This window comes from Pseudophryne corroboree, chromosome 4 (assembly GCF_028390025.1).
Source record: "Pseudophryne corroboree isolate aPseCor3 chromosome 4, aPseCor3.hap2, whole genome shotgun sequence".
NCBI classification, from domain to species: Eukaryota; Metazoa; Chordata; class Amphibia; order Anura; family Myobatrachidae; genus Pseudophryne; species Pseudophryne corroboree.
This window is the reverse complement of record NC_086447.1, coordinates 88,580,229-88,605,377: the sequence shown is the minus strand read 5'-3', so window position 1 is coordinate 88,605,377 and position 25,149 is coordinate 88,580,229. Positions and strand designations below refer to the sequence as shown.

The window sequence follows — 25,149 nt, the reverse complement described above, 5'->3', positions numbered from 1 at the left end:
ATGGAGCGGCTTTGCGATGTGCTGTCACAGTACAGACAGCGCACAGCCAATCAGGTGAGCGCCACGGAAGTAGCGCTTCCTGATTGGCTGAAGGGACTTCAGTGACAGGAGTCACGTGATGTCCCGGCATTCGGTAGAAAGGGGTCTGATGTGAAAGCATTGGACCCCTTTCTAGTCCGGTATGGAGCGGGTATTTGCGTGTTCTTTTTTTTTTACAAGTACGTGGATTTATCTCTCTGGACGTGGATTTATCTCTGGACGCTGGAAGGTGAGTATCATTTTTTCACAGGTACCCTCGGATCGTCGGAGACCGTGGCAGTCGGCGTGTCAACATAGGTAAGTATGTGTGTGTCGGTAGTGTGTAATAAAGTTTTACTGTCACGGTGTGTGTGTCCTGTTTTTTTTGGGGTATTTTTTTCCCAGTAGTACTACAGGTACCAGCGGGCCCGTTTTTCTCCCACATGCTGGTACTTGTGGTTCTCCAAGTACCAGCTTGCGGGGGAGGCTTGCTGGGACTTGTAGTACTACTGGAAAAAACATATCTTTTTATTATCACAAAAGGCTATCAGCCCCCCCATCCGCAGCCCATTGGATGGGGGGGGACAGCCTCGGGCTTCACCCCTGGCCCTTGGGTGGCTGGGGGGGGGGACCCCTTGATTGAAGGGGTCCCCACTCCCCCAGGGTACCCCGGCCAGGGGTGACTAGTTGGATATTTAATGCCACGGCCGCAGGGCACGGCATAAAAGTGACCCCCGGCTGTGGCATTATCTGTCCAGCTAGTGGAGCCCGATGCTGGTGTTAAAAATACGGGGGACCCCTACTCTTTTTGTCCCCCGTATTTTTGGCACCAGCACCAGGCGCAGAGCCCGGTGCTGGTTTTAAAAATACGGGGGATCCCTGGCCAATTTTCCCCCGGATTTTTAGAACCAGGACCAGCTCGATGAGCCCGAGGCTGGTTATGCTTTGGAGGGGGGACCCCACGCCATTTTTTTTTCCGGGTTTTTCCCGTTTTTTCACGTTTTTTAAAATCGCGGCAAAATCCGCCAAATCGGCCGATTTTCGCCCGCGACTCTGGCGAATCCGTTTTTCATTGAATATGGTGAATTCCGGAAGCCACCTTCCGGAATTCACCTGTCGAATTGAGTCGAATTTAAAAACGGCGATAATTTGCCGCGATTCGCCGTGAATTGCATATACCCCATGGACTATATTTGTATCTTCAACCAAGCACACAGGTGCACCAGCACCACTCCTCTATGAAGGCGAGATTGCCACAAAGAGTATCATCCATACTGCATGAAAAGCCAAATTCAAGGGGAGAGAAACTCCCACCAGATGCAAAGTGTGTGAAACTATTACCTAGTACATGCTGGGTACAGGAATATATTAATGTGACGGTGGCTTCAGACACACCCGGTTCACCCAAATCTGGGATTATCAATTCTAAAGGTGCATACACACGGTGACATTTCTGATAACCCTGATTCTCACTACGCGATAGAGACTGTGATCGGTATCGCAGGCCTAGATGACTGTGCTTGAGATACTGGTTCTGTGCGATTCAATTTTGACTATTCTTTTATACTAGATAGTCAAAATTGACTTGCCTGCACAGTCTATCTAGGCATGTGATACAGACCTCGCGGGACCGCGCATCGGTATTACATCGGGATCGCAAGGTCACTTTCTCCTTGCGATCTGCACGAACTTTCCTTACGATTTTGACTATATCTCACTGTACACACCTTTACTGAGCTTACAGTCATTAGATCGACAATCATTAGGTTGACCACTATTGGTCGACATAAACTTGGTCGACATGGAAAAAGGTTGACATTAGTTTTTCACACGCTACAATCCACGTGGACTACAACTGGGAACGGTAACCTGTGCCGAGTGCAGCGGTAGCAGAGCGAGGCACCTTGCCGAAGCGAGGGGACACCGTGCACTAATTGGGGCTCCCCATCACTTTACGAAGAAAACGACACCAAAAAAAGTAAAAAAAAATTATGTCGACCTTGTTCAGGTCGACCTAACGACCCATACCCCTGTGGGCTGCACAATCAAATTGTACCATTATGAAATACTACTGTATGTCAGACTACAAACATAGCGTATGGCTGTAACTGGAGCCACGTCAGAGTATTTACATTCCAGCATTCATCTTCGTGTCATCACAGGTTTTGTAAAGAAGTTGTGCACTCTTCTCAGATATGCCGGGGAAGTAAACTAAACATCCCTTAATAAAACTTTTTTTCCTTTTATAACCCAAAATATATCTCAAATAAACACAAAAGTGGCAAGTCCTTAAGGAGCAACACGCGTCTCAGTCAGTGCTGATGTGTGGGACTATAGTTACTTGTATGTGATTAGGACAGAGCCTCACGTCAGTGTAGAATGCAGCCGAGTGATTATCTGCCAATACGTAGGCGGCACAGTAGCACTGCGCACGCACAGCGAATGAATAGCGATATCGCATGCACAGGATTAATCTGCAAAACTCAGTGACAGGAAGCTGCGTTTTGGGGGGGGGGGTGGTTAGACGGCACCATTTACAGTCCATTTTCTGGGTGAACCAAAATCCGCCGCTGTGAATTTGTTCGCAGCTGGAGGGCCCTGGGTGTGCCAGAAGAGCTGCTCTGTCTGCGACACCACAGACTCACTCAGGGAGGCCGACAGCCGAGTGATGTGCATCCGAAGTTTTCGCTTTTGTACGTGAGCAGCAGATGTGGGAAGCCGGCTGTGGCGTTCCTAAACACAAGGCGGCTTCTGGGTCATTTGCGTGTTTTTGCAGCTGCAAAGCAAGCGTGATCGCAGCAACTATAAATAAAGCCCAATGACACAGATTACTCTGATGTACAGCTAAACTGTACTAAAGAGCTTTCAGATACCAATCTCATGGGGGAATTCAATTAGACCTGTTATATTAATGGGTGTGAAAAAGGCTTGTTGCTTCAGGCTTTAACTTCTGTGACTATTCAATTAGGATGTGGATTATTAGATCTACATTAAAAAGGTATTTTTTGTGTCTACAGGGGGGTACTGATGGGAGAGATCACTTCACAGCGGTGAAGTGAGCGACCCGCTGCATTGGCTCAATCTAGCACCGGCGATAGAGGCTATCGCTGGGGGGCATAACACACAACAGATCTGTGCTTAAAATCTAAGCAATCTAGTCAGATTGCTTAGATTTTAAACACAGATCTCTCCATGTCTACCCCCCTTACCATTTACAGGTCAACCTTTTACCCCGGTCGATCTTTCATAATGTCTACCTATTCTGTCTACCTTTTGACCCTGTCTACCTAATGCATGTCTACCATTAGCGGTAGACTTATTGACTGTAGATCTCCATAGTGTAGATCTACAGTCCGGATACCATTCAATTAAAGCCCCTTTTTCTCGCCCGGTAAAATAACCGTCTTTGGGTGTTAACACATAGGGGGAGATTCAAATGTTTGAAAAGTCGGTTGGGTGTCTGTTTTTTCCTGTCTATTAGATAGGAAAAAACAGACACCCAACTGACTTTTCAAACATTTGAATTCCCCCCATAGAATCCGGGATAAGTTCCTGGACCAGTGATCGCGCTGAGCGAAAAAAATTGTGGGTCCCAGGGACCCCTCGCTTTAAAAAATCGGGGTCCTACTCCACGGTTTCTGGGTCCCATCACAATTTATACTTTATAAGCAATGCTGGGGGCAGGCAGCAGTTGGGGTAGACCTGGGGATTGAGGCAGGGTACACTTGGGGCAGGTAGGGGGTACAGGGGCTTAAGGGCAGGCAGTACTGGGGGTAGGGAGGGGGTAAGGCAGGCAGCAGTTGGGGCACAGCTGGGGCAGGCAACAGTTTGAGAAGTGCTGTGAGTGGGTAGCAGTTTGGGTAGAGGGAAATAAGGGCATGCTGCAGTTGGGGCAGTACTGAGGGCAAGGAGTGGGTTAGGGGCAGACAGTACTGAGGTAATGCTGGAGGTAAGATTGGGGGGGGTTGAAAGTACAGTGCTTTGTAATTATACTAGTCAATCACGGTGAAAGGTAGTTTTCTATTGCCGCAGTAGCTTGCAATAGAAAACCAGAGGGAGAGGGTGATGACTGATGGCTTGGGAAGGCAGAGGGTGACAGGAGAAAAGGTGATGGGGAGATAGTGATGCAGAGGGTGAGGCAGTGGGTGACGAGGAGAGATAGTGGGAGACAGAGTCAGTGGGTGACAGGAGATTGTGATAGTGAGAGGCAGTGGGTGACGCCAGGGACTGGGTGACAGGGGGAGGCAGTGGGTGACAAGTAGATATAGTAGGAGACGGAGAGGCAGTAGGTGACAGGAAAGGGTGACGGGAATAGAGAGGGTAATGGGGAGCGATACTGGGAGGCATTGAGTGGCAGTGTCACGTCTCCTCTATACGTGCACAGATGAAGCCTGGGCGTACGCCCCAGCTGCTCCCATTGCAATGGATATAGGACAGACCTAGAAGAGGAGGGCCAGCTGTTGAGAATGGGGTAAGGGACCCGAGAAAGGGGGATCAGACAGAGCGGTGGGGATGGAGCCATGATAGAGCAGGGGTACAGGGGAAGGCAGGACAGAGTGAGTTGGGGCAGACACTGGGTGATGGGCCCAATCTGCTGATATGCAGAATGTCCCTAAATAATAATTAGGACACTCTCAAGATAATTATGGAACCACTGCCTGCTACAATGTCTCACCTGGGGAGTGCACCTAGAGCCGGATTAAGGCTCCTGGGGGCCCGGGGCACTGAAGACAAGGGGGCCCCCTACGGACTAAACTAAAGTGTGTACATGTATGTATGTGTAATATATATATATATATATATATATATATTACAATATGCTGTGCTGAAGTATAGACTCCTGTTGCTGGCAGACTGACTTTGTATACTGTTAATATTTAATACATATTTAATAACTAATATTATTTATTTTTGATTATATTGTACCTCCAAGCGCTTCAATTGCCAGGAGTCTGCTGGTAGATGTATTGCAGCCTCTTAGGTGAGGCTCGGCAGTCCCACCTCGATGAGCAGCAGTAGCGGCAGGCACTCCATAGGCAACTGTAGTGCAAGGTAATAGATCACCCGAAGGGATGGAGCAGGGTAGACTGAAGCCAGTGCTGGGACCAGTAAACTCACTGTGCACACAGCTCCTCAGCGACAGCCAGAAGGGGGAAAGCCGCTGCTGCTGTTTCCAATGCAGAATCTGCTGAACTCTGCACTGTGTATCACAGCGGGAGAGAAGAAGCCGACGCGTCTGGCACAGGAGACGCACTCAAGCGCCAGGGGGGCTGTGGGCTGCCTGATCACTGTGACCAGCTGGAGGCAGAGCCGCGGATGCAGAGGGACCAGGGCTCGGGCGGCGATTGAATGAGGAGATGGGAGACGCTGCGGGCAGTGATTGGTTGTGAAGACTGGGGACGCTGCCGGCGGTGATTGGTTGGTGAGTTAGAGCGCGTCCGGCAGGACCCGCTATTATTTCAAAATTGAGTCCCTCTCTGCCTATAGCGCGTAAATACGCGCTATAGCGCATTTTTGCGATCACTGCTGGACCTATGTGTTAACAGGTTTGCGACACCAGAAAACAGGCAATTTATCTACTCAGGCCCAAAAAATTACCATAAACTGCAGCCTGCGGCCTTCAGGACTAATAGAATAGTCACAGGGGATCAATTAGCCAGTGGTAAATTACCGCAGCTGATTGAAATCCTTACCTTAGTCTCCAGCCCTGGGTCAATGGGGGGGGAGGCGCTGGCAGATATGATCTCAGAGAGGAGATTTCAGGAAAATGTTAATACCGTAAGTAGCAATCCTAGATATGATTCAAATATAACTGCGTGATAATGCTCTGCTCAGTGTACAGTATCCGGTCTCTAGGTCGACAAGACTTAGATCAACAGTGTCTAGGTCGACTACTATTGGTCAACGGTAACTAGGTCAACAAGGTTTCTAGGTCGACATGAGTTTTTCACATATTTTTTCTTTTTTGGAACTTTTTCCTACTTAATGATCCACGTGGACTACAATTGGGAGCGGTAACCTTGCCCGAAGCAGGGGACACGGTGCACTAATTGGGGTTCCAGGTCACTGGATGGTGAAAACATCACACACACACAAAAAACAACAACCTTGTGTCAACCTTTTGACCTAGTTACTGTTGACCAATAGTGGTCGACCTAGACACTGTCGATCCAAGTGTGGTTGACCTTCAATACCACACCCCAATAGTATGTACAGTATAGCAAGGTGGACTTCCTGAGGCACAGAGGAGGCATAGGAAGCTGTAGCTATGGCATTATGTGATGCACATATTCTCATATACACGCACCCATAACAAATCTCCCGCACACAGCGAGGGCCCTGCTTAGCAGAGAACCTCACAACAAGCTAAACCAGGCAAACAACAACTCGCTGTAAGTTTGCATTATCACTGAATCTTACAGGCTCCGTTTTATTTACCGTAGTCAAAACGAATGGGTGGTTTTGTTTTTTCTTTGCTAGTAAAATGAACAATTGAGAAAGACTTTGGAATGAGTGAGGAACATATGGGATATTGGAGTAAGAAGTGCATACATATAAAAGTGCCAAGCACTGTATGCGTTCAGATCAAGCTAGCCATCTGCTCTAGATTACACAAATACCAGATACTGGCAGATATCAAAAGATGCGACTTCTAAAAATAAGAACATCTGCAATGAGCTACTGTCACAGGCATAAATCTAGATGTCAGCCCTTTGCGGCTGTGACCGCGCACAGATCTACAGAGTGTCCGTCAGGGCAAAGGGTCTAAAACACAACACTGCAGAGATGGGAATTATTATATACAAGCGAGATCTTTATTCTCCTGCCACGTGTGGAACAGACCAAAACCTCGCACATCACTACTGCTCATATCTCCGTAACAGCGTTTACTAGTGTCAGCGCCACTTCTAAAGCCTGGAAGGCAACTTATCTGCATACCAGCATGCAGGAAGTACATGGGCTGCGTCAGCTGTACAAATATTTGCTGTGCCTTCAGGATTCTCCGTCAGCATGCAGGCAAGAACATGACGGAACAACAAACAGGCACATGTAACAGCAATGCCCGGATTACGTTGCATACATAGAAAGTATCACCAGGTTTGAGCTCAGAAAGTACAATGTTACAGGCAGTCACATCATAATGCCACGGCAGCAATAAATGAATGAATGAAATGTATCTGGGCTACAGTGTAAATGAAACAGAGACAGCAGCAGAACATTGACGCAAGTTTAAAAACCACTCTTAATTCCTCGTTACATCTAGATGTCAGCTAACGGAGAAACCCCAGCCCACTCCATACTTCCACTTAACAAGGCTCTTCACATATTTCCTAGATTACAGATGTGTCCTCATACAATGTTGCTGCAGTTACGCCAAACGGGCTGTGTACACCAGGCTGCGTGAGAATCTTCTATCGTCGGGCGTCTTTTTTGCCAAAAATGCGTCTTTGTAGCAATGCAATGTTGCAAGGACACACAATGAGACTGCGCTGATTCATTTGATATATGACACTTGTACAATATACAACATACAAGTGTCACACACAATATACAAGTGTTGCATATCAAATTTATCAGTAGATTCTCCTTGTGCACCCTAGTTGCATTTCATTGCAGGCATCTCCCGCTGCATGGCATACAGGGGCTAGATGTATGATGACCATCTGTATCTGCACCCACAGTCCCCATCTATTACTGCTCTATGGCAGATCTAACTGCAGCCGCATTCCCCTCAGACATAAGCAGCTTACTCCAATATACTCACCCTCCAGCCTGTTCCACATTCCTTTCCCTGACAGACTCTGGGCCTAATTCAGCATGGATCGCTATTCAGATAAATCGCAAATTGAGCGATTATTGAACGGCTGCGCATGCGTAGCATTCGCATTGTGCCCGCGCGGAAGGTAATAGCGGCAGAAAATGCGTACAGGTCGTAATCGCAATGTAGCAGCTGTTTGACAGGAAGCCGGCATTTCTGGGCGGAAACCTGACATTTTCTGGGTGTGTCAGAAAAACCCCGCATGCGTATCCAGGCGTTTTTGTGGAGGGTCTCTGACGTCAGGGCAAACCACTTCCAGGGCGTTTCAGTTGCAGGTTAGTGGCAGCGTTTTTTCTTCCTGTCGGGGCAGAGCCTTTCTTCTTGCATACAACTGCAATTTCTCAGAATAACGATCCATGCTGAATTAGGCCCTCTGCTCATCCACATAAAGATCTGAAAGACATACTCCCCCTGCACCTCTCTCTCACACACACTTCCTTCTGGTACCCAACCCCGACACTTCCTTCTCCTACCCAACCCCGACACTTCCTACTCCTACCCAACCCCGACACTTCCTACTCCTACCCAACCCCGACACTTCCTACTCCTACCCAACCCCGACACTTCCTACTCCTACCCAACCCCGACACTTCCTACTCCTACCCAACCCCGACACTTCCTACTCCTACCCAACCCCGACACTTCCTACTCCTACCCAACCCCGACACTTCCTACTCCTACCCAACCCCGACACTTCCTACTCCTACCCAACCCGACACTTCCTTCTCCTACCCAACCCCGACACTTCCTTCTCCTACCTAACCCCGACACTTCCTTCTCCTACCCAACCCCGACACTTCCTTCTCCTACCCAACCCCGACACTTCCTTCTCCTACCCAACCCCGACACTTCCTTCTCCTACCCAACCCCGACACTTCCTTCTCGAACCCAACCCCGACACTTCCTTCTCGAACCCAACCCCGACACCTCCTTCTCGAACCCAACCCCGACACCTCCTTCTCGAACCCAACCCCGACACCTCCTTCTCGAACCCAACCCCGACACCTCCTTCTCGAACCCAACCCCGACACCTCCTTCTCGTATCCAACCCCGACACTTCCTTCTCGTATCCAACCCCGACACTTCCTTCTCGTATCCAACCCCAACACGTCCTTTTAGTCTCCAACCCCGACACTTCCTGCTCGTATCCAACCCCGACACTTCCTGCTCGTATCCAACCCCGACACTTCCTGCTCGTATCCAACCCCGACACTTCCTTCTCTTATCCAACCCCGACACTTCCTTCTCTAATCCAACCCCGACACTTACTTCTCTAATCCAACCCCAATATACACTTCCTTCTCTATTCAGCGCCAACATCTAACTCTTTCTGCTCTATCCATTGCTGACATGCGACTATTCATAGCCGACATCCAACACTTCCTTCTCTCTCCATATCCATCTCTTATAGATCCGGAGCACTTATCGGAACTTGGCACTCCATATATTCCCCAGACAAGACAACATAGCTTGCAGATTCCTATACACTAGTTGGGGTGGTCTTCAGTATGCCGAATGTCGGAATCCCGGCGCACAGTATACCGGCGCCGGAATCCCGACATACGACAGATATTCTCCCTCGTGGGGGTCCACGACCCCCCTGGAGGGAGAATAAATAGAGTGGCCGCAGCGTGGCGAGCGCAGCGAGCCCGGCAAGGGCTCCTTTGCGCTCGCCATGCTGTCGGTATGCCAGCGGTCGGGCTCCCGGCGCCGGTATGCTGGTCGCCGGGAGCCCGGCCGCCGGCATACCATACTACACCCCACTAGGTGTAATCTTCTTTAACCCTCATCATAAATCAGCATATACACAGCACATTTTAATGACTATATTACTAAACAATAATCCCAACCCACAGCATACCTCATTAGTGATTTCAAGTATATCTCCGATTTTAAGCTCCAGCTCATCTTCATTCTGTGGAATGTATTCGAAGACAACTTTACATTGTCTCTTTTTGGATTCTGAAATTAAGACAAAATCAAAAAGGAAGATAAAGCAGCATTGTACAAACACACATAATATATGCAAGGAAAAAAAGTTATGCACTACAAGTGTTGTTTCTTTGCCACTGAATACAAACACAGCAACATTAGATGGGCAAATATGAATGTTACCAGCCTGCTACCATTTCCAATGAGACCCAGGGAATGGACACATGCAGTAAGATAAGGGGATGACGCCGCTACAGAGTCACTGCATAAAGTTCATCTGGTTTTTAATCTATATCAGTGATGCGGCCCTTGGAGCAGAGGGAGGGAGGGAGGGAGGGAGGGTGAGGGGTTTCAATTAGCTGGGCTAATTGATCCCCTGGGCTCTTCAATTGTCTACCAAAGTCTGCAATTAATGTGGAAATTTTTTTGAGCCTGCAGCTGCGTCTATTCACATTATAGATAGAGCTTGGGGGGAAGCCGGGCACCTACGGCGCACATCCCCATCAGTGACGCTGCATGGTGGGGGGCGCCCATCAGTGACGTTGAGGAGGCCGGGATGCCCCCATAAATGATGTTGAGGAGGGTGGCATGCCTCCATTAGCGCCGCCAACTGGGCCACGCCTCTTTTTCATGCGCATGTGGGCATACTACTCCTGCGCTGCTAAATTCCTGTGGGTTACACTAGAAATACCAGTAAAAACAGAGGTAACCAAGGTCCTAGATGAGTTGTAAAATTCCCTATCCACTGATCCGTCTGTTACATACAGATTGAGGAACGTTTTATTCTTCATACAATTCTCTGTAAACTGGACATTACACTATAAGAGGAGGAACTCTAAGCCACACACATCAGTATGATTGGTAAAAGCTGCTTAATACAACCGTGCTGAAACAGACTGCATGGCCCAGGCATTCCTTTATTACTACATAGATTTATCCAGTGCTACCTCGGATGGTGCAATGGCTAACATTACTGCCCTACAGCACCGAGCTCATGGGTTGGATTCCCACCATGGGTCTAACTGTGTGGAGTTTGTATATTCTCCCTGTACTTGTGTGGGTTTCATCTGGGTACTCCGGTTTCCTCCCACAATCCAAAAATATACTGGTAGACTAACTGGCTCCCAACAATTAACCCCAGTATGTGTGCGCGTGTAACATGGGCAGACTAAATAGGCCAAGTGGTTTTTATCTGCCTTCAAATTCTTTGTTTCTATGTTACCTTTACAATAATGTCTAACCATCCTGCTGAAAGGGGAGGCTTCACTATATCCTAAAATCCCTCCCGAAGATCAGGAGAACTTTAACGTAACCACAAATTAAATCTCTTTTTCCACTTAAATCACAATCTGCAATGTTCAAATTTAGACATTTAAGATAACAATTTAAAACATATTTGTAGAAATGGGGAACAAGAAGTTACTGTGCGGACTTCACCAACAGAAGAAGAACTGCTTTGCGCCGTTTCACAGAACGTAAACCTAGGAAATCCAGGCAGGTATTTCTAATGGGCCGCACATTGAGTGTGTCTCCAAATGCACAGTTGCATTTCTGTGCAGTCAGGATATGCAATCAGGCAACACAACAACCAGATCACTTTTAATCCATTCACACAAAAAGTGAGTGATTGCTACACACACATACACACTACAAGATGATTGGACAAGACAGAAAGACATTGGGGGTAACTCAGACCTGATCGTAGCAACAAATTTGTTAACCGTTGGGAAAAACCATGTGCACTGCAGGGGGGGGGGGGGGGGGGGGCAGATATAACATGTGCAGAGAGAGTTAGATTTGGGTGTGGTGTGTTCAATCTGCAATCTAAATTGCAGTGTAAAAATAAAGCAGCCAGTATTTTCCCTGCACAGAAACAATATAACCCACCCAAATCTAACTCTCTCTGCACATGTTATATCTGCCCCCCCTGCGTTCAGATCTGAATTAGGCCCATTGGCAGAACAAAGTCCCAATCTCCTTTGGCTGAAACATTTTCCACTTTAGACCACCAATTATTATTATCGAGCAATTTGGCCACCTGCATTCAGCTGTATGGGAGCAATTCTCTAACTAGGTCACTGGCTGTAACATAGAAACATAGAATCTGACGGCAGATAAGAACCACTTGGCCCATCTAGTCATGCAGGAACATGTTGGGAAATCGCTAGACACCAATTTACCCTGATTAGATTACAAGTAAAGGAAAATTATATTTCCACTGCACTCTGATGGGAAACCTGCAATAAAACATCACCTACCCTCTACTGCATGATCCATAGTAACAATGCGCCGTTTGCTAGTAGTGTCAGTGTGCACTGATTGTGCATTTACAGTTACCACTGTGACAAACAGCTACCTGCCTGTCAAGGGTGTGTAACACAACCCTCACCCGCTGTCTGTGTCCTACCAAGTTTGTTAGTTACATGTTGCCGTGTTGTTCTTATAATACATCAATTAACATTTACTGTATATTTCAATTTGCCAACGTTCACGGTTACTTGTATATTCCCTGTACAGGGCTGCAGAGATGATATGATGCCTTAAAAAGAAAAGATAATAAAAATAATCTTTGTGCTTACACTAACGTCACTTGCTGGAGGAACTGAACACAGCTGGGCACTGGAGGAGGATTACTGCACTCAGTACCTGCACTGGCTGCTTCACAAGGTTATAGTGCATGAGTCAGAGAAAAGGGAGCTGGCGCAAAGTCCTGCTTGAAGGCCTGTAGAATTGAGGAACCCTGCTACCCAGGGTACCTATACATTAAGATGGCACTGAGATTATGGGAACCTCGTGCAAACAGCTTTAAGGCTATTTATGTTTTTCAGAGGGCAAGACAATAATAATAAGAATTTACTTACCGATAATTCTATTTCTCGTAGTCCGTAGTGGATGCTGGGAACTCCGTAAGGACCATGGGGAATAGCGGCTCCGCAGGAGACTGGGCACAAAAGTAAAGCTTTAGGACTACCTGGTGTGCACTGGCTCCTCCCCCTATGACCCTCCTCCAAGCCTCAGTTAGGATACTGTGCCCGGACGAGCTGACACAATAAGGAAGGATTTATGAATCCCGGGTAAGACTCATACCAGCCACACCAATCACACCGTACAACCTGTGATCTGTACCCAGTTAACAGCATGATAACAGAGGAGCCTCTGGATAGATGGCTCACAACAACAATAACCCGATTTAGTTAACAATAACTATTTACAAGTATTGCAGACAATCCGCACTTGGGATGGGCGCCCAGCATCCACTACGGACTATGAGAAATAGAATTATCGGTAAGTAAATTCTTATTTTCTCTGACGTCCTAGTGGATGCTGGGAACTCCGTAAGGACCATGGGGATTATACCAAAGCTCCCAAACGGGCGGGAGAGTGCGGATGACTCTGCAGCACCGAATGAGAGAACTCCAGGTCCTCCTCAGCCAGGGTATCAAATTTGTAGAATTTAGCAAACGTATTTGCCCCTGACCAAATAGCTGCTCGGCAAAGTTGTAAAGCCGAGACCCCTCGGGCAGCCGCCCAAGATGAGCCCACCTTCCTTGTGGAATGGGCTTTTACAGATTTTGGCTGTGGCAGGCATGCCACAGAATATGCAAGCTGAATTGTATTACAAATCCAACGAGCAATAGTCTGCTTAGAAGCAGGAGCACCCAGCTTGTTGGGTGCATACAGGATAAACAGCGAGTCAGATTTTCTGACTCCAGCCGTCCTGGAAACATATATTTTCAGGGCCCTGACTATGTCCAACAACTTGGAGTCCTCCAAGTCCCTAGTAGCCGCAGGTACCACAATAGGTTGGTCCAGATGAAACGCTAAACCCACCTTAGGGAGAAAATGAGGACGAGTCCTCAATTCCGCCCTGTCTGAATGGAAGATCAGATAAGGGCTTTTATAGGATAAAGCCGCCAATTCTGACACGCGCCTGGCCTAGGCCAGGGCCAACAGCATGACCACTTTCCATGTGAGATATTTTAACTCCACAGATTCAAGTGGTTCAAACCAATGTGACATTAGGAACCCCAAAACTACATTGAGATCCCAAGGTGCCACTGGAGGCACAAAAGGAGGCTGTATATGCAGTACCCCTTTTACAAACGTCTGAACTTCAGGAACTGAAGATAGTTCTTTCTGGAAGAAAATTGACAGGGCCGAAATTTGAACCTTAATGGACCCCAATTTTAGGCCCATAGACACTCCTGTTTGCAGGAAATGCAGGAATCGACCTAGTTGAAATTCCTCCATCGGGGCCTTACTGGCCTCGCACCACGCAACATATTTTCGCCTAATGCGGTGATAATGCTTTGCGGTTACATCCTTCCTGGCTTTGATCAGGGTAGGGATGACTTCATCCGGAATGCCTTTTTCCTTCAGGATCCGGCGTTCAACCGCCCTGCCGTCAAACGCAGCCGCGGTAAGTCTTGGAATAGATAGGGTCCTTGATGGAGCAGGTCCCTTCTTAGAGGTAGAGGCCACGGGTCCTCCGTGAGCATCTCTTGAAGTTCCGGGTACCAAGTCCTTCTTGGCCAATCCGGAGCCACGAGTATAGTTCTTACTCCCCTCCGTCTTATAATTCTCAATACTTTTGGTAAGAGAGGAAGAGGAGGGAACCCATACACTGACTGGTACACCCACGGTGTTACCAGAGCGTCCACAGCTATTGCCTGAGGGTCCCTTGACCTGGCGCAATACCTGTCCAATTTTTTGTTTAGGCGGGACGCCATCATGTCCACCTTTGGTTTTTCCCAACGGTTTACAATCATGTGGAAGACTTCTGCTGAGGAAGTCTGTTTCCCAGTTGTCCACTCCCGGAATGAACACTGCTGACAATGCTATCACATGATTTTCCGCCCAGCGAAAAATCCTTGCAGCTTCTCTACGTGGGCGACTGCCGTGATGTTGTCCGACTGGATCAGCACCGGCTGACCTTGAAGTAGAGGTCTTGCTTGGCTTAGGGCATTGTAAATGGCCCTTAGCTCCAAGATATTTATGTGAAGTGATGTCTCCAGGCTTGACCACAAGCCCTAGAAATTTCTTCCCTGTGTGACTGCTCCCCAGCCTCGCAGGCTGGCATCCGTGGTCACCAGGACCCAGTCCTGAATGCCGAATCTGCGCCCTCTAGAAGATGAGCACTCTGCAACCACCACAGGAGAGACACCCTTGTCTTTGGTGACAGGGTTATCCGCTGATGCATCTGAAGATGCGATCCGGACCACTTTTCCAGCAGGTCCCACTGGAAAGTTCTTGCGTGGAATCTGCCGAATGGAATTGCTTCGTAGGAAGCCACCATTTTTCCCAGGACCCTTGTGCACTGCTGCACTGACACTTGGCCTGGTTTTAGGAGGTTTCTGACTAGTTCGGATAACTCCCTGGCTTTCTCCTCCTGGAGAAACACCTTTTTCTGGACTGTGTCCAGGATCATTCTTAGGAATAGAAGACGTGTCGTCGGGATCAGCTGCGATCTTGGAATATTAAGAATCCAACCGTGCTGCCGCAACACTACTTGAGATAGTGCTACCCCGACTACCAACCGTTCCCTGGATCTTGCCCTTATCCGGAGATCGTCCAAGTAAGGGATAATTAAAACTCCCTTCCTTCGAAGGAGTATCATCATTTCCGCCATTACTTTGGTAAAGACCCGGGGTGCCGTGGACAAACCAAACGGCAGCGTCTGAAACTGATAGTGACAGTTCTGTACCACAAACCTGAGATACCCTTGGTGAGAAGGGTAAATTGGGACATGGAGATAAGCATCCTTGATGTCCAGAGACACCATATAATCCCCTTCTTCCAGGTTTGCCATCACCGCTCTGAGTGACTCCATCTTGAATTTGAACCTTTGTAGGTAAGTGTTCAAGGATTTCAGATTTAAATTAGGTCTCACCGAGCCGTCCGGCTTCGGTACCACAAACAGCGTGGAATAATACCCCTTTCCCTGTTGTAGGAGGGGTACCTTGATTATTACCTGCTGGGAATACAGCTTGTGAATGGCTTCCCATACTGCCTCCCTGTCGGAGGGAGACGTCGGTAAAGCAGACTTTAGGAAAACGGCGAAGGGGAGACGTCTCGAATTCCAATATGTACCCCTGAGATACCACCTGAAGGATCCAGGGGTCCCCTGTGAGTGAGCCCACTGCACGCTGAAATTTTTGAGACGGGCCCCCACCGTGCCCGAGTCCGCTTGTAAAGCCCCAGCGTCATGCTGAGGACTTGGCAGAAAACGGGAGAGGGCTTCTGTTCCTGGGAACTGGCTGTTTGCTGCAACCTTTTTCCTCTCCCTCTGCCACGGGGCAGAAATGAGGAGCCTTTTGCCCGCTTGCCCTTATGGGGCCCAAAGGACTGCGCCTGATAATACGGCGTCTTCTTATGTTGAGAGGCTACCTGGGGTAAAAATGTGGATTTTCCAGCCGTTGCCGTGGCCACCAGGTCTGTTAGACCTACCCCAAATAACTCCTCCCTTTTATAAGGCGATACTTCCATATGCCTTTTGGAATCAGCATCACCTGACCACTGTCTTGTCCATAACCCTCTTCTGGCAGAAATGGACAGCGCACTTACTCTTGATGCCAGTCAGCAAATATCCCTCTGTGCATCACGCATATATAGAAATGCATCTTTTAAATGCTCTATAGTCAGTAATATACTGTCCCTATCTAGGGTATCAATATTGTCAGTCAGGGAATCCGACCAAGCCACCCCAGCACTGCACATCCAGGCTGAGGCGATTGCTGGTCGCAGTATCACACCCGTGTGAGTGTATATACATTTTAGGATATTTTACTGCTTTCTGTCAGCAGGTTCCTTAAGGGCGGCCGTATCCGGGGACGGTAGTGCCACCTGTTTAGACAAGCGTGTGAGCGCTTTATTCACCCTAGGGTGTGTTTCCCAACGTGCCCTATCCTCTGGCGGGAAGGGGTATGATGCTAATAACTTTTTAGGAATTAACAGTTTTTATCGGGGGAAACCCACGCATCATCACACACTTCATTTAATTCCTCAGATGCAGGAAAAACTACAGGCAGTTTTTTCTCACCCAACATAATACCCCTTTTTAGTGGTACTGGTATTATCAGAAATGTGTAAAAACATTTTCCATAGCCTCAATCATGTAACGTGTGGCCCTACTGGAAGTCACATTCGTCTCTTAATCGTCGACACTGGAGTCAGTATCCGTGTCGGCGTCTGTATCTGCCATCTGCGGTAACGGGCGTTTTAGAGCCCCTGATGGCTTTTGAGACACCTGGACAGGCACAGGCTGAGTCGCCGGCTGTCTCATGTCATCAATCTTTTGTAAAGAGCTGACTCACATAATTCCTTCCATAAGCTCATCCACTCAGATGTCGACTCCCTAGGGGGTGACATCTCTGTTAAAGGCAATTGCTCCGCCACCACCTCATTTTCCTCCTCATACATGTCGACACAACGTACCGACACACAGCACACACACAGGGAATGCTCTGATAGAGGACAGGACCCCACTAGCCCTTTGGGGAGACAGAGGGAGAGTATGCCAGCACACACCAGAGCGCTATATATATATATATATATATATACATATATACAGGGATAACCTTATATAAGTGTTTTTCCCCTTATAGCTGCTGTATTGTTATACTGCGCCTAATTAGTGCCCCCCTCTCTTTTTTAACCCCTTTCTGTAGTGTAGTAACTGCAGGGGAGAGCCAGGGAGCTTCCCTCCAACGGAGCTGTGAGAGAAAATGGCGCCAGTGTGCTGAGGAGATAGGCTCCGCCCCCTTCTCGGCGGCCTTTTCTCCCGTTTTTCTGTGGAATCTGGCAGGGGTTAAAATTCATCCATATAGCCCTGGGGGCTATATGTGATGTATTTTCGCCAGCCAAGGTGTTTTTATTGCTGCTCAGGGCGCCCCCCCCTAGCGCCCTGCACCATCAGTGACCGAAGTGTGAAGTGTGCTGAGGAGCAATGGCGCACATCTGCAGTGCTGTGCGCTACCTTGGTGAAGACAGGATGTCTTCTGCCGCCGATTTTCCGGACCTCTTCTTGCTTCTGGCTCTGTAAGGGGGCCGGCGGCGCGGCTCTGGGACCGAGCTCCGAGGCTGGGCCTGTGTTCGGTCCCTCTGGAGCTAATGGTGTCCAGTAGCCTAAGAAGCCTAATCCACTCTGCATGCAGGTGAGTTCGCTTCTTCTCCCCTTAGTCCCTCGATGCAGTGAGCCTGTTGCCAGCAGGTCTCACTGAAAATAAAAAACCTAAAACTAAACTTTCACTAAGAAGCTCAGGAGAGCCCCTAGTGTGCACCCTTCTCGGCCGGGCACAAAAATCTAACAGAGGCTTGGAGGAGGGTCATAGGGGGAGGAGCCAGTGCACACCAGGTAGTCCTAAAGCTTTACTTTTGTGCCCAGTCTCAAGCGGAGCGGCTATTCCCCATGGTCCTTACGGAGTTCCCAGCATCCACTAGGACGTCAGAGAAAATGGTTTTAGTAGCAGTAATTTACAAAATGTGCATTAAAAAAAAAAAAAAGCCATGGGCAAATTAAACAGACACAAGTAAAGATCTGTTTGTTTGCAGCAAGACAGGTTATAAAGAAACCATTACATACTGTACACTGAGGGAATTCAACTAGCTGCAGGATTTTAGCTCCTGGGTTAAGCGCCTAGAGCGGTTTCAATTACGGCCCACAGTAAGCCCGCAACTAGCCCAGAGGGTGCACTAAAGGCAGATTTCTGCTCACCCTCCTCCTGAGCTGCGGGTAGAAATCTGCGCTAACTAGTGGCTACGGGCTAGTCGTGATGTCAATGCAGGCAGTAATAGCAGATCTCCGAGAAGATAACCTGGGAGTTATGGTTACTGCAGCTGTAAGCAAGAACTGAACAGCTCCAGGCACTTAACCCTGTAACTAAAACCCTGTGGCCAATTGAATTGCCCCCATTGTATAATCACTGTAGAATAAAAGACGTTATATCTCCAAAGGCCTAATTTGCTCTCCCGTAAGTACTGCACTTTGCCTGCCATTTGCCACCAGAATGGAGTCACTCTGACGTCTAACATGATCTGCTCAGGGCAGAATCTGTCGGCAGCACGGTTATTGCTTCCTGTGACTGCTGGAGCAATTCCACCTTCTCCTCTATCTGGCACTGTAACTAGTCTTCGGATTACAAGCTTTTATTGCAATCCCTATCTTAACAGTTCTACAATGTTTATACTAGTAAAAGTGACCTGGTGGCTGCCCCGCAGTGTGACCGTTTAATAACAAAGGGTAGATTTAGAGGTCTACATGATGGTGGACAGGAATGCTGTGAGAAAGAGGCTTAGAATATGGATAAATCAAATACCAATGCGAGATATAGGTTTGTGGGCAGGAGGCAGCGTGGTACGTAGTGCAGACAGAGGAGAGGACAATGTGTGGGATCCATGGTGTGTAGGGAATAAGGATGTGTTGCTGCAGACAGCAGGAGAACATAGTGCCATATGTGGGGATTAGAGGTGTGTGAAGGGTAATCCGCCCCCCTCTGCCAGCTCGCCATTTGCACTGACCCTACTGCCAGTCATGAGAGATATTATGGCCTGTCGACCAACCCTTGACAATTCCGACATAAAGATCAGAGTGCTACTGGGAGATAATCGATAAGGTTACTGTTGAAGTGAATGTGCTTTTGCGACATTAAACAATGCAGGTTCCCTGATTATAAATCATGTACTCATGCCATCCTCTTCATGTACCCATCCCTGTGCATACATCGCTCTGGTGTTAAAATACCCATGGCAATGAGGCTTACATTCTCACAGCAGAGCTAATGTCTTTGGTGACAGGTTCCCATCTCAGTCACATGACTTAGGAAGTAAATAACTGGACGCCAACTAAAGAAACGCCATCTTATTATTCCTGTTTCTGTAAGTGTACAGCGTAACATAAGGGTGCAGGGCATTCCGTCACTGCATTTGGTCAGCGCAGAAGGCCGCACGTGGAATGTACGTACTTTTCTTGAAGGACCTGTTCTGAGGTGGTGGTCTTATTCCAGGAATCCCATACACGCTCATTCTCTGCACTAAACTAGCCACATTTCCAGCTTTTTCCCTTTTAGACACATTTTCTTCCTTTGGTTCAGTATCCTTTGTGACTTCCTACAGAAAGAAAAAGACAGCAACATTTTAAGATGCGTGGCATTGGATGGATAACGTATCAACTGAACAGATCAACACAAACAATGCATAAATTAACAGCAATCTGTACAAAGACTGAAAAACAAATGCCCCCATTTATCAAGCCTTGGAGAGTGATAAATAGCACGGTGATCTCGGCCCCCTTAGAGGACATTTCTATATAGCCATAATGAGCACATTCCATAAATCAGAGAGCCCTTCCCCTTACAGAGCATACACTACTTATAGCCACCACCCTATGCGCAGGCGCTGCCGGCTAATACACTACAGTGTTTAACAATGGAATGTAAATAATGTGGACGGCAGGTGAGCACACGTTCTAACAGATCTGCAGCAGTAATACTGGCATAACTGAGAAAGGTATTTGGAGTTTAAAATTATTTCACTGACTGTTATATTAAATGTGAGATCAGGGGTTTTCCCCTCCAGCCCTCACGTCGCCTCAAACAGGTCATGCCTTCAGTGATTTAATCTATTTTGCTGAGCAGTAATGATACCCCCTGTTTACACAGAGAGAAATCCTGAAAACATGACCTGTTACCTGAGGACTGAACTTGAGAATGGCTGATGTGAAAGTGGATATTTTTTTTTACAAAAGTGTTTGAACCCGACCAAGTAGCTGCTCGGCAAAGCTGTAATGCCGAGACGCCTCGGGCAGCCGCCCAAGAAAGAGCCCACCTTCCTAGTGGAATGGGCCTTTACCGATTTTGGGAACGGCAATCCAGCCGTAGAATGAGCCTGCTGAATCGTGTTACAGATCCAGCGTGCGATAGTCTGCTTGGAAACAAGAGCGCCAACCCTGTTGGCTGCATATAGGATAAACAGAGCCTCCGTTTTCCTAATACGAGCAGTTCTGGCTACATAGATTTTTAAAGCCCTGACTACATCAAGGTACTTGGAATCCTCCAAGACATCCGTAGCCACCGGCACTACAATAGGTTGGTTCATGTGAAACGACGAAAACACCTTAGGTAGAAATTGTGGACGAGTTCTCAATTCCGCTCTATCCATATGGAAAATCAGATAGGGGCTCTTGTAAGACAAGGCCGCCAATTCTGACACCCTCCTTGCAGATGCCAACGCCAATAACATGACCACTTTCCAAGTGAGAAATTTTAACTCAACAGTTTGAAGTGGTTCACACCAATGTGATTTAAGGAACTGTAACACCACGTTAAGGTCCCACGGTGCCACTGGAGGCACAAAAGGAGGTTGGATGTGCAGTATTCCCTTAACAAAAGTCTGCACTTCTGGAAGAGATGCCAATTCCTTCTGAAAAAATATTAATAAGGCCGAAATCTGCACCTTAATGGAGCCTAACTTCAGGCCCATATCCAGCCCTGCCTGTAGAAAATGGAGAAAACGACCCAGCTGAAAAACCTCCGTAGGAGCATTCTTGGATTCACACCAAGACACATACTTCCTCCAGATACGGTGATAATGCTTCGCCGTTACCTCCTTCCTAGCTTTAAGCAGAGTAGGGATGACCTCCCCTGGAATACCTTTCCTAGCTAGGATTTGGTGTTCAACCGCCATGCCGTCAAACGTAACCGGGGTAAGTCTTGGAACACACACGGCCCCTGTTGTAACAGGTCCTCTCTTAGAGGAAGAGGCCAATGATCTTCTGTGAGCATTTCCTGAAGATCTGGATACCAGGCCCTTTGAGGCCAGTATGGAACAATGAGTATTGTTTGAACTCTTGTTCTTCTTATGATCCGCAATATCTTTGGGATGAGTGGAAGTGGAGGGAACACATAGACCGACTGATACACCCACGGTGTCACTAGTGCGTCTACTGCTATTGCTTGAGGGTCCCTACACCTGGAACAATATGTCCAAAGCTTTTTGTTGAGGCATGACGCCATCATGTCTAATTGAGGGAGTCCCCAACCGTTTGTCACTTCTGCAAAGACCTCTTGATGAAGCCCCCACTCTCCTGGATGGAGATCGTGTCTGCTGAGGAAGTCTGCTTCCCAGATGTCCACTCCCGGGATGAAAACAGCTGACAGAGTGCTTACATGATTTTCCGCCCAGCGAAGAATCCTGGTGACCTCCGCCATCGCTGCTCTGCTTCTTGTTCCGCCCTGGCGGTTTACATGTGCCACGGCTGTGATGTTGTCTGACTGGATCAGTACAGGTAGGTTGCGAAGAAGATGCTCCGCCTGTCCCAGGCCGTTGTATATGGCCCTCAATTCCAGCACATTTATGTGCAGACAAGCCTCCTGGCTTGACCATATCCCCTGAATTTTTTTTCCTTGTGTGACTGCTCCCCAGCCTCGGAGGCTCGCGTCCATGGTTACCAGAACCCAATCCTGGATTCCGAACCTGGACCCTCTAGGAGGTGAGCACTGTGGAGCCACCACAGGAGAGATATCCTGGTCCTGGGGGACAGGCTTATCATCCGATGCATTTGGAGATGGGACCATGACCATTTGTCCAGTAGGTCCCACTGAAAAGTTCTTGAATGGAACCTGCCAAACGGAATGGCCTCGTAGGCCGCCACCATCTTTTCCAACACTCGAGTGCATTGATGAATCGACACTCTTTTTGGTTTCAGCAGATCCCTGACCATGTTCTGGAGTTCCAGAGCTTTTTCCAATGGGAGAAAAACACTCTGCCGTTCCGTGTCCAGAATCATGCCCAAAAACGACAGTCGAGTTGTCGGCATCAACTGCGACTTTGGCAAATTTAATAGCCAGCCGTGTTGTTGTAGTACCCTCAGACAGAGTGCCACGCTTTTCAGTAACTGGTATCTTGATCTCGCCTTTATCAGATCATCGTCCAAGTAGGGGATAATTGTGACACCATGCTTGTGCAGGAGCACCATCATTTCCGCCATTACCTTGGTGAAAATCCTCGGGGCCGTGGAAAGCCCAAACGGCAACGTCTGAAATTGGTAATGACAATCCTACACAGCGAATCTCAGTAACGCCTGATGAGGAGGATATATAGGGACATGAAGGTATGCATCCTTTATGTCTAGTGACACCATAAAATCCCCCCCGTCCAGACTGGAAATCACTGCCCGGAGAGATCCATCTTAAATTTGAATCTTTTCAAATACAGGTTTAGGGATTTTAGGTTCAGAATTGGTCTTACCGAGCAGTCTGGCTTCGGGACCACAAATAGAGTTGAATAAAACCCCTTTCCCTGTTGCAACAGGGGAACCGTGATAATCACTTGCTGTTGACACAGCTTTTGTATCGCAGCTGAAACTAGTTCTCTCTCTGGGAGAGAAGCTGGTAAGGCCGATTTGAAAAATCGGTGTGGAGGCACGTTTTCGAACTCCAGTCTGTATCCTTGGGTTACAATTTCTAGCACCCAAGGATCCAAGTTCGAATGAATCCAGACCTGGCTGAAGACGTGCCCCCACCGGTGTGGACTCCCGCAGCGGAGCCCCAGCGTCATGCGGTGGATTTGGTAGAGGCCGGAGAGGACTTCTGCTCCTGGGAACTAGCCGCAGCTGGTGTTCTTTTCCCTCTACCCTTGCCTCTGGAGAGGAAGGATGATCCACGTCCCTTTCTGAATTTATGAGACCGAAAGGACTGCATCTGGTATGGAGGCGTTTTCTTTTGCTATGGGGGAACAAAAGGCAAAAAAGAAGACTTACCCGCGGTAGCTGTGGAAACCAGGTCTGCGAGGCCGTCCCCAAACAAAAGTTCACCCTTGTAAGGCAAGGCCTCCATAAGTCTTTTGGAGTCAGCATCACAAGTCCATTTTACGGGTCCACAACGCCCTCCTTGCTGAAATTGCCATGGCATTGGCCCTCGATCCCAAGAGGCCAATATCTCTCGCAGCCTCCCTTAGGTATAACGCTGCGTCCTTGATGTGACCCAATGTCAACAATACATTCTCCCTGTCGAGGGTGTCCATGTCAGATGACAAGTTATCTGCCCATCCTGCAATCGCGCTACTCACCCATACCGACGCTACCGCCGGTCTGAACAGGGTTCCCGTAGTCGCATAAATCGATTTTAAGGTAGTTTCCTACCTGCGATCCGCAGGATCCTTTAGTGTCGCCGTGTTCGGAGACGGTAGGGCCACCTTTTCGGATAAACGAGTCAAAGCCTTATCTACCGTGGGTGATGATTCCCACCGTAACCTGTCCTGTGAGGGGAAAGGATACGCCATAACTATTCTCTTAGGAATCTGCAGTCTTTTGTCTGGAGTTTCCCAAGCTTTTTCAAATAGAGCGTTCAGCTCATGGGATGGGGGAAATGTTACCTCAGGTTTCTTCCCCTTAAACATACAGACCCGTGTGTCAGGGACAGAAGGGTCCTCTGTGATATGTAATACATCTTTTATTGCGATAATCATGTACTGAATACTCTTGGCCACCCTTGGGTGTAACCGAGCGTCATCATAGTCGACACCGGAGTCAGAATCCGTGTCGGTATCAGTGTCTGCTATCTGGGTAAAGGGACGTTTCTGGGACCCTGATTGGTTCTGTGACACATTAATATCCATGGATTGTCTCCATGCCTGGTTCTGGGACTCAGATTTATCCAACCTTTTATGTAATAAAGCCACACTTGCATTCAAAACATTACACATGTCTACCCAATCAGCAGTCGGCGGTGCCGACGGAGTCACTATTACATTCTGCTCCGCATCCTCTCTGGAAGAGCCTTCCGCCTCAGACATATCGACACACACGTACTGACACCCCCACACACACTGGGATATAGGGGACAGACCCACAAAAAGGTCCTTTAGAGAGACAGAGAGGGAGTTTGCCAGCTCACACCCAGCGCCACTGCGGTCTGAAATATTAATAATGTCCCAGACCTGTAAGCGCTTTCTGTATCATACTAGCACCAAATTAATGTGCCCCCCCCCCCCCCCCCCCCCTGTTTTGCGCCCTGTTACTTGTATACAGCGGTGAAGGGAGTCCGGGAGCAGCGTCTCTGCAGCAAGATGTGGAGAAAATGGCGCTGGTTAGAGCTGAGGGACTAAGCTCCGCCCCCTCGATGGCACACTTCGGTCCCGCTAATTTTTATACTGGCGGGGGTCTGTATATACTGCCCATGCAGTATCTATGCGTGCCAGTGAACTTTTATGAGGTAATTATTGCTGCCCAGGGCGCCCCCCCCTGCGCCCTGCGCAGTACCTCACGAAGATCTGAAGTCTTCTGCAGCCTTTGAAGTCTTTTGCTTCTCATACTCACCCGGCTTCTATCTTCCGGCTCTGCGAGGAGGACGGCGGCGCGGCTCTGAGACGAACAGCTAGGCGTACCA

General features: G+C 48.3%; 1 protein-coding gene across 4 annotated transcripts in view; it reads right to left on the bottom strand.

Annotated features, from left to right (window-relative positions):
• CD2AP (CD2 associated protein) overlaps positions 1-25,149 on the bottom strand; it is a 171,881-nt gene that overhangs the window by 75,329 nt on the left and 71,403 nt on the right. For all 4 annotated transcript variants that reach the window (XM_063915246.1, XM_063915247.1, XM_063915244.1 and 1 more), the window contains 2 exons: positions 19,729-19,873; positions 9,699-9,799 (listed from right to left, as the gene is read on the bottom strand). In XM_063915246.1, coding sequence (XP_063771316.1) covers positions 9,699-9,799; positions 19,729-19,873 — 246 coding nt within the window. The remainder of the gene's footprint in view (positions 1-9,698; positions 9,800-19,728; positions 19,874-25,149) is intronic.